Source organism: Grampus griseus (assembly GCF_964374135.1).
Source record: "Grampus griseus genome assembly, chromosome: 1".
Lineage (NCBI taxonomy): Eukaryota > Metazoa > Chordata > Mammalia > Artiodactyla > Delphinidae > Grampus > Grampus griseus.
In genome coordinates this window covers 155,215,841-155,229,182 of record NC_139017.1, presented here as the reverse complement: position 1 = coordinate 155,229,182, position 13,342 = coordinate 155,215,841, and the positions used below count along the sequence as shown (strand labels likewise).

Here is a 13,342-nt window from a genome sequence, read left to right as displayed (position 1 = left end):
ATCCTCTGCTTTTGAGAACCACTCTTTTAGAGTGAGGAAATGGAAGAATAGGTGGTTTATAGATGTAGGTGATTTATGTGAGTCAGATTGATGCTTCAATTAAGTGAGAATGCCATGGTGCCCAGTGGAGGGTAGGTGTATAGGGTAGTGGTGATAAAGCTGTAGAGTTGGATGGCTGTGAGTGTGGTAGCTACAAAGATGGTAGAGAAGGAATATGAAAATATCTGAATAATGAAAACATGTTAATAAAAGCAGGCAAAGTGGAGGTCGTGGATATCTGAATTAGAGATAAGGAAGTGTCCTGACACTTAGGGGAGGTTCATATGGCAGTGTATGCTTTAGAAGACTACTACCATGCCTATACAGGGCAGATCTCCTGTCTTTTAAGTGCCCCAATCTGGACATGGGAAATCCATAAGAAATCATAATGCTGGCAGGGTACCAAAGACGTCACTTTCTGCCTGTACATGACCCAGTGACACTTTCCTTGAGCTGAAAAGGCAGTTATAGCAAAGACCAAACACATTGTGGGAAGAGGGCATCAGGAAAGGTTATTTGTATTGGGTTGGCCAGAAGGTTCGTTCAGGTTTTTCTGTAATGTCTTACGGAAAAATCTGAATGAACCTTTTGACCAACCCAATATTACTGTTTTGAAAACAATCAGAGATTCCAGTGACTGGAGGATACCAACAGGGTGGAACAGTCAGGACACAGAAACACCTACATTTTTATCACTATTCAAAGTGCAATAATGTGTTATAAAATGCCGTATATGAAGTTTCGTCATGATTTTGGGGAAGAACTTCCCTAAGGGCTCACCACCTGATTGACTGGACTCTTTGAAACCAAGCAGGAATCTGTGTAAGTTCTAGGCATAAGGTCCAGAAGCATTCTTTGCCCTGACCCCACAATAAGGCAGTTCCAGCATGTGAGTGGTAAAACTAGGTGTTCTCTGAGAAGTCCTTTCTGTTATCAGCTGCACCAATCCTGTGGGATCATACCTTTGATAACTCTTCTAGAAATCCCTGACCTCATGTTAAACTATGGATACCTGGTTCTTTCTTTTTTTTCCATCCCTTCCTTACCTTCTCTCTCCCCCTCCTCTCCCTTTCCCTCCTACTTCCTCTCCCCCCCTCCTATTTCCTCTCCCCTTCTCCCACCTCCTTCTTCATTGTCCTGTTCTTTTAGGTATTTCTCCTCAGTGACCATTGGAAATCTATATTCCTTGTTCAACACTGCCTAATGCTTTATTATTCTTATTCATTTCCCATAGACTGGAAAAAGGAGTTCCAACAAATTATTCTCTTAGACTCTGAAAACAGTACTATAACCTAATGCTCATAAAATACTGATAGATTTAACAGCTGTGGTCAGTCTTTACTTTTGACCATCAGTTACTTGTAATAACTTTTCTCTTGGTGTAATAAGATCATAGCTTTAGCTTCTGGCACCTCGTCAAAACCTCCCTTGGCTTTTCTCTTTGCTTAACTTGTAGCTCTGCTTTCAACTCACTTCCTTATTCTCCTTTTTACACAGTTCACTTTGGTCTTAATTTTTTTACTTTCCCATGTAAATCACTAAGATACTGAAATGTATGTTTATATATATATATTTACTTCTTCCCAATTGTTCTTATTTCTTCAGTTATAATTTTCTGGGTTTGCCAGTTGTCATCCTCCTGCCTCTGTTACTGGCGTAGCATCATTTGTCCTCCCAGTTACATTTCTTCATTCAAATCCTATTTCATGTTACTATAATATATTCTGTATATAATACTTACAGATACTTTTATGTGTACTATGTTGTTTCATCCTCCAATATAAGAAGGCCAGAGTAGATGATATTAACTCTATGTTTAGGTGAGGGAACTGAGATTCATAGAGGTTAATAAGTTAGTTACTCAAGGCCATATGGCCAGGAAGGAGCCAATCAGCGGCCTTCATCAAGTCCTTATTATTATAGTCTACCAAACTTTCTGTAAATAAAAGTTGTTTAAAAAAATGACTAGAGAAGTTTTTAAAATAAAAACTTTAAAGAGCCAGAGACGTCATTTTTTCTTCTCCCCTTTTCTGTAGTTTCTGAAAGCTGGAAATTCAGTAAATATTATATTAAAATCATGATTTTTTTTCTTTCCTTTTTGCTCATAATAAAAGGAGAGCTGATCTGTAATCTCTCATTGAAGTAAATGGATTAGAATGGGAAAGCAAATTAATTAATTGTCACAATAGTGAGTCATATAGTCTTGGCAAATGGAATGCAGTAATTAAATGTTGGGGCTTGTTTTTTTAGCCATGTCAAGTTAACTTGGTTATAGAAACTGGGTTCTTCATTTCTAAAATACTGTCTTGGGATACTGATACATACTTTATGGTAAATAAAGGGAAGGTAAAGATATTGTGGTAGAGGATTTTTTGGTTTTGTTTTGACACCTGTTTTTCTGTTTCTGAAAGCTTTTGGATCATCAGATTTTCACTTCTCAAGTTATTAGTCATTGATTTTTTATTAAATATTTGTAAAATTAATCATTGTTGGGAGGATACTAACATAAACATGATTATGCCTTGAAGGCATTGTGGGGTGTACAAGCAGAGTACTTAAGATATATTCTTACTTTACTATATTATATAAGTAATATGTACTTGAGGCTTAAGGAATGTATCAGAAGTTTGAAATAACTGTCACAGACAGTGAGAAAGAGAGCTGACTGGAGACCATGAAAGTATGCCCATGAATACTGATTTTTTTTCTGGAGTTTTCTGAGATTTAAAAAAATTTTTTACTTGTAATATGCTTTCATATACTATATAATGTAGGAATGTTATGATGAATCAATATTAGAAAATCTCTTAATATACGTAACTTCATCAACAGGTCAAATAAGACTAGATATATAGATAGATAGACAGATGCCGAAAGACATTTCATGTAATTCACTATGCATTTCTTATAATAGATACTCTCTTGATCAGGTAAGGAAATACCTACTTCTGATCAATAACAGTCATTGAATTTAAAAGTAAAATGATGGAAACCTTCTGTTAATAATAACTAAATGAACACAAATTACTGATGTCAGCATTATTATTTAACTCTTGTTGGATTTTCGACCCAATACATGTTAAAGAAATTAGAAGAAATAATGGAAAAGGGGAGACAAAATTATCATCATTTACTGGTAAGGATCTTTATTAGAAAATTAATAGAATTCTTGAAAGTTTAGTGGAGTAGCTAGTTGAATTTTAGTTATATAAAACAGAGAAATATTTCTATAAATCAGTTGTTTCCCAGTTAGACAATATTATGAAAAGATATACTGTTTCCTACAGCAGAGCAACTAAAAAGTGCTTGTATCGGATAAAACAACTTGAATGAATGCAGAGACTTTTTTTTAATATAAGATATTAGTTATTCCTAAATTAAGATACAGTATGGATACAATTATGAAAATATCAGTGGTTTCTTATGTTTTGAAGAAAAATAAATAGGCATGCACACACACATTATGTTACATGTATGCTCTAAACATTAGAGATGTGGTGAACTATTAAATGATTAAACATCTCACAATTATTTTCATTAGGATAGTGTGATATCATAAGAGTCGTCAGCCTGATAGTGATGCAGAATAGATTGCCATAAAAGAGATATTTTTAGAGGAAGTTGATATGTTAATGGTGAGTGGAAGGAATTCATCAGCTAGTCAAAGAAAGAAAAAGAAAAATGCTCATTATATATCAAAATAAATATCAATAAATCACAGATGGATTAAAGCAGGAGTTGGCAAATTATCTTTCAGCAGTGGGCCAAATCCAGCCTGCCCTCTTTGTTTCTGTTTTGTTTTTCTGCATACTGTTTTTATAGTTTTATTGGATCATTGCCACATTCATTCATTTACATATTATCTATGGGTACTTTTGCTCTACCAGGGCAGACTTGAGTAGTCGTGATAGCATGGCTTGAAAAGTCAAAAATATTTAGTATCTGGCCCTTTGCAGATAAAGTTTGCTGACCTCTGGATTAAAGGACTGTATTATAAACAATGAAAACTTTCTTAGTATTTTATTGTGGAAGTAGAACTTTGTAAGAAATAGAAGGAATCGCAAAGGTAAAAACTGTCGATTTTTTGGCATAAAAATGGAAACTTCAGTATGTAAAATTTATCTCATAGTACATATTGAGGAAATGTTGATAACAGATGTTATCAGAGGTTAATCTTGTTACCTTATAATGCTTTTTTTGTAAATGGATATTTAAAAAATTGGAAATTAAAACAAGAATGGGAAGAGACTTTTAAGTGGCTTTTATCACAAATTGCTAGAATAAATAAAATTAAGGTTTTAAAAAACAATCTGTCATTGTGCATCAAGAACCTTTACTATGTACTTATTTACCTGGTAATTCCACTTTAAGATTCTTTCCTTAGGAGATAATCCTAAATATGAGTGTATGAGTATTCACAGAGATGTTCATCATGGCATTACCGATAAAAGCAAATGTGTGGAAACAAGTGAACCAACACTGGGTTGTGGTTATGTAATTTCAGTGCCATTCAAGGCTATCAAATTGGAGACTGAGGCCAAGGGAAAAATTAGTAATACTGATCCTGTCTTTACTTATTTAAAGTTTTGGTATTTTGTTTATCGTGGATTATGGCATTTTAAAAAATATTACTGAGATTTTTGGTGCCTTAATTTGTGCCTGAGGCAAGTGCCTCACCTCACCCCAGTCTCATCCTTATGTAATCTGATATGTCTATTAAATAATATATATCAGTATTTTCTCGAATTCCAGTAATGTACAGACACGTCTTATCACAAAAAAAGGCGGTATGTTGGAGTTGCCTGAGAATTCCAAGAATAAGACGTCTTTCAGGGTTTTGCAAGTTTCAGTGTGATAAACAGTGAATTAAAATACAAAGTTAAATCTACCACTTAGGGGCTTCACAATGCAATAATAGAATTGTAAAAGCTAACAACAGCACTAAAAACTTGTTGTACAACTCAGTTATATGTGGTTATTCATGACTAAAAATATATTTACATTCACTAAAAAGATTATTGAAATAAAAACCCAGACTTTTAAAATATTTTTTTTAGAATTCTCAGACTGCCTGGTCTGCCTTTACAAACCTCAGGGATTCTTGGACTCCAACCTTAGAAACACTGATATTTAGCCACTAGAATTTATTTTAGAGTAATATGTGATAATATGCAAATAAATGTTCAGTTGATTCAAGTGACCAAAAAATCATTTTATAAGAATGCTATATTCAGTATAATTACAGCTGTGTGAAGAAACACATACGGCAGGGGAAAAGACTGGAAAGAAATATAACAAAAGAGTAACAGTGGTTGTTTTGGGGTAATGGAAATATGATTAGAATTTTTTTCTCATTTCTACTTGTCTAAATTTTGTATAGTAAGTGTGTATTACTTTTATAATAGATGAACAGCAACTTAAAATACTGTAATAATACTAAGAATTTAAAAAATAATTTGTGAATATCTGGTAGTGCTATAGGCTAGATAGCTACTGTCATTTTTTACCTCAACTCTCAGCGTGTATAAACATGTTATACCCTTATTGTAATTATAGTTTGCTTGCTATTACTTATTAATATTAATGTAGTAAACATTTTCCACCCCTATATAGCCGTAGTAAAATGTCTTGAATATCTGGATTTCTTTAGATACATTGTATTTATTTTTTCTTTACATATTTATTTATTTTTCTTTTTAAAAGGAGTATAGTCATGGCCAACAGCAAAAAACTCAAGAAGGGGAACTGAAAATTAGTGCTGTGTTTTCAGTCAGTGGCAGTCCTCTTGGTAAGAAGCAGAACTGAATGAATGAATCATGTTTATTTATTCTGACCAGTATGAGTGAGAGGAAGTATCTACTTATATTAGTAAACTAGGCAGTTTAGAATGGCTTTAATTGTGTATTGCATAATTAGTGTTGGGTTTCAAGACTAGCTCTAGAAGAGAAAGAAAGGATGCCTACTTAAAATTCATGGTAAAAAGTAAAACTTTTTTTTTTAAATTTTTTTTTTTAAAGCTCCACAGTTGACTACTGGCTTTCAGCCTTCACTGGCATCATCTGGCATGAATAAAATGCTTCCTTCAGTTCCAGCCACAGCTGTTCGAGTTTCCTGTTCTGGTTGTAAAAAAATCCTCCAGAAGGGGCAAACTGCTTATCAGAGGAAAGGGTCTACTCAGCTATTCTGCTCTACACTGTGCCTCACTGGATATACAGTTCCACCTGCCCGCCCACCGCCTCCTCCCACTAAGAAAACTTGTTCAAGTTGCTCAAAGTATAGCAGAATTCTAAATTATCGTCTTTGCTTTCTTTCTTTCAAGATACTTTGTTCTTATTTATGTATTGTTTAATTTTCTACCTTTCTATGTTTTTTGAGAAATATCACATTGTTTACTATGAACATGTTGTTGCTGCTTTTAATCTTTCTGGACGCTAGGTGCTCAGCTTTCTTTTAACTTTAAGTAATGTGCCTTTTATATAATAAGAGGTGCTTTTGAAATGTACTTTACTATCCTTGTTAGTTGAGATGCTTGAGAAAACAAAAACTATGCCATTTAGGGGTATTACATGACCACAATATTTTATCTTGTAACTGTAGGCAATAGATGCTTAGAGGCAACAAATATTTAATGTTTATGTAATGTTTTCTATTAGGTAGTTGGAATTCATTTAATACTTTTCATCTTAACTTTAATTGGATTCCAGTGTGTGTATTTTTATTTTCTCAGTATCTCAGGTATCTCAGAGGTTGTATTTCAGTGTTTAACAACAAAAAATTATGACCTTAGATCCTAATAAAATCATCCTGATATATTTGAGGAATATGAACTAATTTAGGCTAATTTTGCAATGTGGTCATTAGACACTGTTTAAATAAGTCAGAAAAAGATGAATAATGCTCTTGTTCTGAAATATTTTGGCTTCTATTATTAAGCTACTCAAACCATGATTTATTAGTTTCGATATTTGTACTTAGAGTACCTCACATGGATGCTGCCCTTTCTCTGTCTAGAAAGGGAAAAGATGCTCCCTCTTCTGGTTCAATTGGAAAAAGTATAGAAAGAAACTTCTAAAAGAAATTTGAGTATGGTTAGAAGATGTTCTAGAAGTTATATGTGCATCCCCTTATGTTTCAAGTTTAATTTAGTAAAAATAGACTTCTGTTTGAATTATGAAACATGTTTAAAAAAAGAGTACTTATAGATGATATCTAATTTCTATATTCCAGTATATTCATCCTTTCTAAGATCAAATCAACTAGAAAATTATAATTTTTATAAGGTTCTTTGTTCTTTTCCTATTTTGCTATGAAATAATTTCACGTAAAAACTTCCTTTTATGTTTCTTTATTTAATTCTTACTTTAGCGATCAGCGCTTTCTAAAATTTCAGCAGTATTTCTCCTTTCATAATAATAGTCATAGATACTTAGTGCAAAGATTTAACAGTGAATTTCAAAATGACCATAGGAAACTCATGGAAGTTTTAAAATGTGTGCCTTCTTTCTGTGTTTTTTAATTCTTGTCCATACATGTTGTTCTTCTCATCTAAATTTACTATATCTCTTTGGTCTCTGGTGTTTGCCTTGCTTTATCTGGAGATGGTCATTTTTACCTGCATGTCATATCTTAGCTCTGTCTGATCTTATGTAATTTAATTATTTTAAAGATTAAATGTTCTTCTTTTGTAATGTTTGGTCTTATCCATGAATTTTAACCTGTCGTTCTTTGACTTTTAACTGTTCTACCTTTTCACTCACTTACTCTGTTGTCTTTTTTTTTATCCCTTGTTCTTTTCCATTCACCCCTTTCTGTTCTTCTTTCAGGTACTCCTTGCCTGCCTATCACCTCAACTTTTCTTTTTCATTTTCTGTCTTTCTTAATTTTCCCCCCTTCTCTTCTTACAGAATACGTTTTTCTCTTGTTGCTCAGTTCTCAACCATTTATCAGTCTTGTTTTTCTTTGTATTCCATTTCATTTTCTGTACTACTCTTTCATCTCCTTTTCACCACTTTTCCTTTCCTTCCCTTTTTCCTCTCTTATTTACACAGTCATTACAGCAGTTTGGGATAGTCTGGTTTATCTGATTATAAAATTATTGATTTGGATTGTGCCTGAAATATAAGGAAGTTAGATTCAAAGAAGTTAAATGATTTGCTCAGTGTCACATAGCTGGGTAGTTCTGGCACATGCATTTTCCCCTCTAGATAGTCCATGCATCGAACAGGTTTAATTTGTAAGTCAGTCCCTATAAGAAGGATTTTTACTTTAATTTGAATAGGTGGAGATAGAAAAGATTTCCTTCCTGATAACTACTGCTGTTTTTGTAGACCACTAGAAATATAGCAGCAGCACTTAGGTTGAAAGAAACTCCTTAGCTGTTTGGAGTAACAGTTTTATTTTTGTTAGTCTTTTATTAACCAAATCTCTTAGCATCTTGAATTTAACCTAAACTCTGAATATGTTTTGGCTTATCATCATTTAATTTTTAGATTTCATTAGTAATAGGGACCTAACAATTTGTTTTAAAAAAAATCAGTTTCAAATCCTACACTTTAAAAGAGGTAACTTGGAGGGTACTTTTGTTAATACTGTTAGAAAGATCAGTTTTCTTGATAATAATGGCAGTAAGAGAGGTAACTGTTTCAGGATTGTCTGTACCATCTGAATTTTTACTATCTGAAATGAGATTGCTCCTTCTCATTCTGATAAGATGTAATCTGTTACAATAAAATGTAATGCAGTTGGATGTTAAGCATACTGAGAGTAGTGAGAAGTAGCTACTTTTATGATTCTATTGCCTTGATCCACGCTGTTCTCCAACTTTTATCTCCTTAGCCTTCTAGAAAACATCTATTTAAGGTCCAGCTAAAATACCACCTTTTGGGTAGCTTTTCATGTCACATCTTGTCTGAAATAATTGTTTCTTCATTTCTATTTCTGTAGTACATTTTATGTATATAAATACATTTTTCAAAATTATTTTACTTTTTTATATTAAGAATGCTTCTTTTATGGTATTTTATATATCATTTGTCTATTTGTCCCAGTATACTGTGAGCTGCTTGAGGGCTTGTACCATATCTTGACATAGGGCTGGGCTAGTCCCTGGCTCAAGGTAACTGCTTATTAAATACCCTTATAAATGAAATAGATTAAAACCCAATAAAAAGTAGCTGGAAAGGCCAAAAAAAAATGCAGGTAATAGAGCACTCTCAAGCTACTAAGTATTGAAGATGAGGTGTGATGTTGTATATTACAGCATAGTACAATATCAGGTGCTCCTTGTGATGAGTCCCACTATATTTGCTATTATCTTTTTTTTGAAGCAGAGATATTTGTAATCTTTTCTAAAAAGTACTATATTAGTATAATCTGTTTAAAATGTAAGAGTGAATATAACAATTTATTTACTAAATATTATGTGAGTGTATACTCATGGGAGAGAGACATTGTTTACAGAATTTCATCAAGGTATTTTTTAAATTGGTTTTTAAAATGGTTTGTACTTAAGCGATAAACTACTATGTAGGAAGAGTAATTTGGGAGTGGGATAAGGGGTGGAGTGGTAGGGAGTCTTAATCCTTAGGGTTTTAATCTTCATTGTCTTTTACTGCTAATGCTTACAGATTGAATTATTTAGATCTGGAAATGTTCAATTTTATATAATCATGCTAGAATATGCACTGTGTAGTTTGAAATGTATTCCTACTTTTAAAAGATAGTGGCTTTAAAATTTTTCAAGTGTAATGTTAAAGAGTATTTTTGAACATATAGGAGAGCCTAAGGAAGAAAATGAAAATCTTCTATAATCCTACCTACTAGAGATAGTGAATGATAAATGTTTGATGTATATCTTTTTAATCTTGAAACATAGTGTACTAATCCTCACAACAGTTCTATGAACTAAGCCGTGTATTAGTTTCATTTTATACAACAGAGGTTGAGGATCAAAGTGATTTATCACTTTATTCAAGAAAACCCAGGTTTTCAGATTTAAATACCAATGCCCTTTCCCTACACTTTTAATTGCCTTTGTTTTATTTGATATTTTTAGTTGACAAAAAGGAAAAAAATGAATTATACTATGGCTTATTTTATCTTTGTTGTCATTTTTAGAGACATTTTAAATCCAAAGGATGTGATCAGTGCCCAGTTTGAAAATACCACCACTAGTAAAGATTTTTGTAGTCAGTCATGTTTGTCAACATATGAACTGAAAAGAAAACCTGTTGTTACCATAAATACGAATAGCATTTCAACCAAATGCAGCATGTGTCAGAAGAATGCTGTTGTAAGTTATCTTTTTACTTTAGTGGGGGAAGGAGTCTGATATTTGTGCTTAAAGGGCAGCTTTTGATGGTCTTTGCTTGTTGTTTCTAAGTTATTACTTTATAATTCCTAGATTCGACATGAAGTTAATTACCAGAATGTGGTACATAAACTTTGCAGTGATGCCTGCTTTTCTAAGTTTCGCTCTGCTAACAACCTCACCATGAACTGTTGTGAAAACTGTGGGGGTTACTGCTACAGTGGCTCTGGACAATGCCACATGCTCCAGATAGAGGGACAGGCTAAGAAGTTTTGTAGTTCCACGTGTGTCACAGCATATAAGCAGGTACATGACCATATTTAATCCTGACGTCTTTGTTCCTTCCAGAAGGATTGAATTTTTTTGATAGAAATTATTTATGAAAATGTCACAAAAATATTAATTTCTTGTTATTAGCTTAATTAATATTTTTTGCATGTAAATAGTATTTTTCAAATGCATGTGTGTTAAAAAACTCTTGTTATAGAGTTTTATAAGTACCATATGCAGTTGTACCTCAGTATCCATGGGGAATTGGTTCCAGGAACCCTGAGGATATCAAAATCTGAGAGTGCTCAAGTCCTTTATATAAAATGGTGTAGTAATTGTATATAACCTACACACATTCTCCTGCATACTTTAAATCATCTCTAGATTATTTATAATACCTAATACAATGTAAATGCCATGTAAATAGTTGCCAGTGTGCAGCAAATTCTTTTCCTTTTTGGAATTTTCTGGAATTTTTTTCCTGGAATATTTTCGATCTGCATTTGGTTAAATCTGCAGATGTGGGACCCAGGGATATGGAGGGCAGACTGTATTTCTCTTAATGCATTTGAAATATCGATACATGTTTTTAGGGTATGGATTATTTTATTTAAAATATGATTAATGTTTTTGAACAAGATTTTGAAAATGCAGAAAAGCACAAAGAAGAAAAAATTAGGCATCTCTTAGAGTTACCCAGTCCCATCATTTTGGTGTATACCTTCTAATCTTTGCTTCTGCTAATCCCAAACTCTCAATCCATCCCTCTCCCACTCCCATTCCCCTTGGCAATCACCAATCTATTCTCTATGTCCCTCATTCTGTTTCTGTTTCATAGATAGGTTCATTTGTGTCAGATTTTAGATTCCACATATAAGTGATATCATATGGTATTTGTCTTTCTCTTTTTGACTTACTTCACTTAGTGTGATAATCTCTAGCTGCATCCATGTTGCTGCAAATGGCATTATTTCATTCCTTTTTATGGCTGAGTAGTATTCCATTGTATATATGTACCACATCTTCTTTATCCATTCATCTGTTGATGGACATTTAGGTTGTTTCCGTGTCTTGGCTATTGTTAATAGTGCTGCTGTGAACATAGGGGTGCATGTATCTTTTTGAATTACAGTTTTGTTTGGATATATGCCCAGGAGTGGGATTGCTGTATCATGTGGTAATTCTACTTTTAGTTTTCTGAGGAACCTCCATACTGTTTTCCACAGTGGTTGCACCACTGTGGTTGCAATTTACGTTCCTACCAACAGTGTAGAAGGGTTCCCTTTTCTCCATACCCTCTCTGGCATTTGTTATTTGTAGACTTTTTAATGATGGCCATTCTGACTGGCGTGAGGTGGTACCTCACTGTGGTTTGTTTTGATTTGCATTTCTCCAATAATTAGCAATGTTGGCAGTTTTATTTATACTAGATTTATATTTTGTTAGTAAATTTTGATCAAAAGTTCAATTTTAAAATTGGTAAACCCAAAGGAATAGTAAGAACTTTTTACATTTTCAGTTTTACAATATTTTCCTGTTTCACTGCATTTGCTGATCATTCTTTTTCTTAGAATAGTAAATTTTTATACAGTTAACCAAAATTGGTGAATTTAATAATGTTAATTTGGAAATTTCTCTTAAATGTTCTTAAAACTTTGCAATGATTTTGTAATTTTAAACATTCTAGTGTTTCAATTTATTTCTTGTTAATATACAAGCACATTAAAAGGGATTAGTGTTAGTTACTATTTATTTCTTCCTTAGAAACACCTTGTTTTTGTTCTCAAAGGGGAGGAAAAACCCAATATCTTCATTAGCTTTATTCTTGTACAAAGGACAGTTTTCCTGATATTGTATCACATTCTAAAAGTTACTTTGATTCAGTCCATTGAAAGGTGGTATACATTCTATAAGAGAAGTATTTTGAAATACCTTACTTTTAAATTTATTAGTTTTAATTTAGCCAATACCTATTAAAATTTTCACATATTAGTGTGTACTGTGGTTTAGAGAAAGAACGTGGATTTAGAGGTAAAGCAGATCTTGGTTTGATTCCCAGACTTTCTGTTCAAATAGAATTTAACCTTGGGGAAAGCAGTTAAACTCCCCGAGTCCATTTTCTTATCTGTAAATGGGTATATACTAGCAATGTCACTGGGATGTTTTTAGGATTATATGAAGTAAGAATGAGAAAGCACCTAGTATAGAACCTGGAACATTGAAGATGGTCATTTCTGCTACTTTTCTTTTCTTCCTTATATAAAATTTATTCAACAAACATTAGATGTGATTCCTGTTTTGAGGTGTTACATGTCCCCTGCGGGAGATACAAGTGTGTAGAGATGTTAGGATAGAAGTGTTATGGGATGTAGAGGGGCACCGTGGAAGCAAGGTCAGTTCTACTTGATAGTTTCAGAGATAACTCTTGACCTAATTCTTATAAATGAAGTTTGTGTTTGCAGTCCTGTTGGAGGAGGAAAGGAGAAATAGGGTTGGAGATACAGAAGAGATTCCAGAATGTAGGAATATGCTCACTTGAATATGTATTTATTTTAATAGTAAGTATAACAGACTTATCGTTGAAGAGGACATAGAGATCTTGAAATTATCTTAATGGGTGCTGGATATACCTTATAAGTTATCCTGAATGTATGACATGTTAATAGTATTTAGCATTATTTGCTACTAAATCACTGAGTGGAAATTTAAGATAACAGACTCTTT

At 33.0% G+C, this 13,342-nt stretch overlaps 1 protein-coding gene across 2 annotated transcripts in view; it reads left to right on the top strand.

The window, feature by feature from the left end:
- ZMYM4 (zinc finger MYM-type containing 4) overlaps positions 1–13,342 on the top strand; it is a 174,630-nt gene that overhangs the window by 115,645 nt on the left and 45,643 nt on the right. For both annotated transcript variants that reach the window (XM_082661836.1, XM_082661835.1), the window contains exons 6-9: positions 5,743–5,827; positions 6,057–6,312; positions 10,156–10,330; positions 10,442–10,654. In XM_082661836.1, the coding sequence (XP_082517962.1) occupies positions 5,743–5,827; positions 6,057–6,312; positions 10,156–10,330; positions 10,442–10,654 (729 nt within the window). The remainder of the gene's footprint in view (positions 1–5,742; positions 5,828–6,056; positions 6,313–10,155; positions 10,331–10,441; positions 10,655–13,342) is intronic.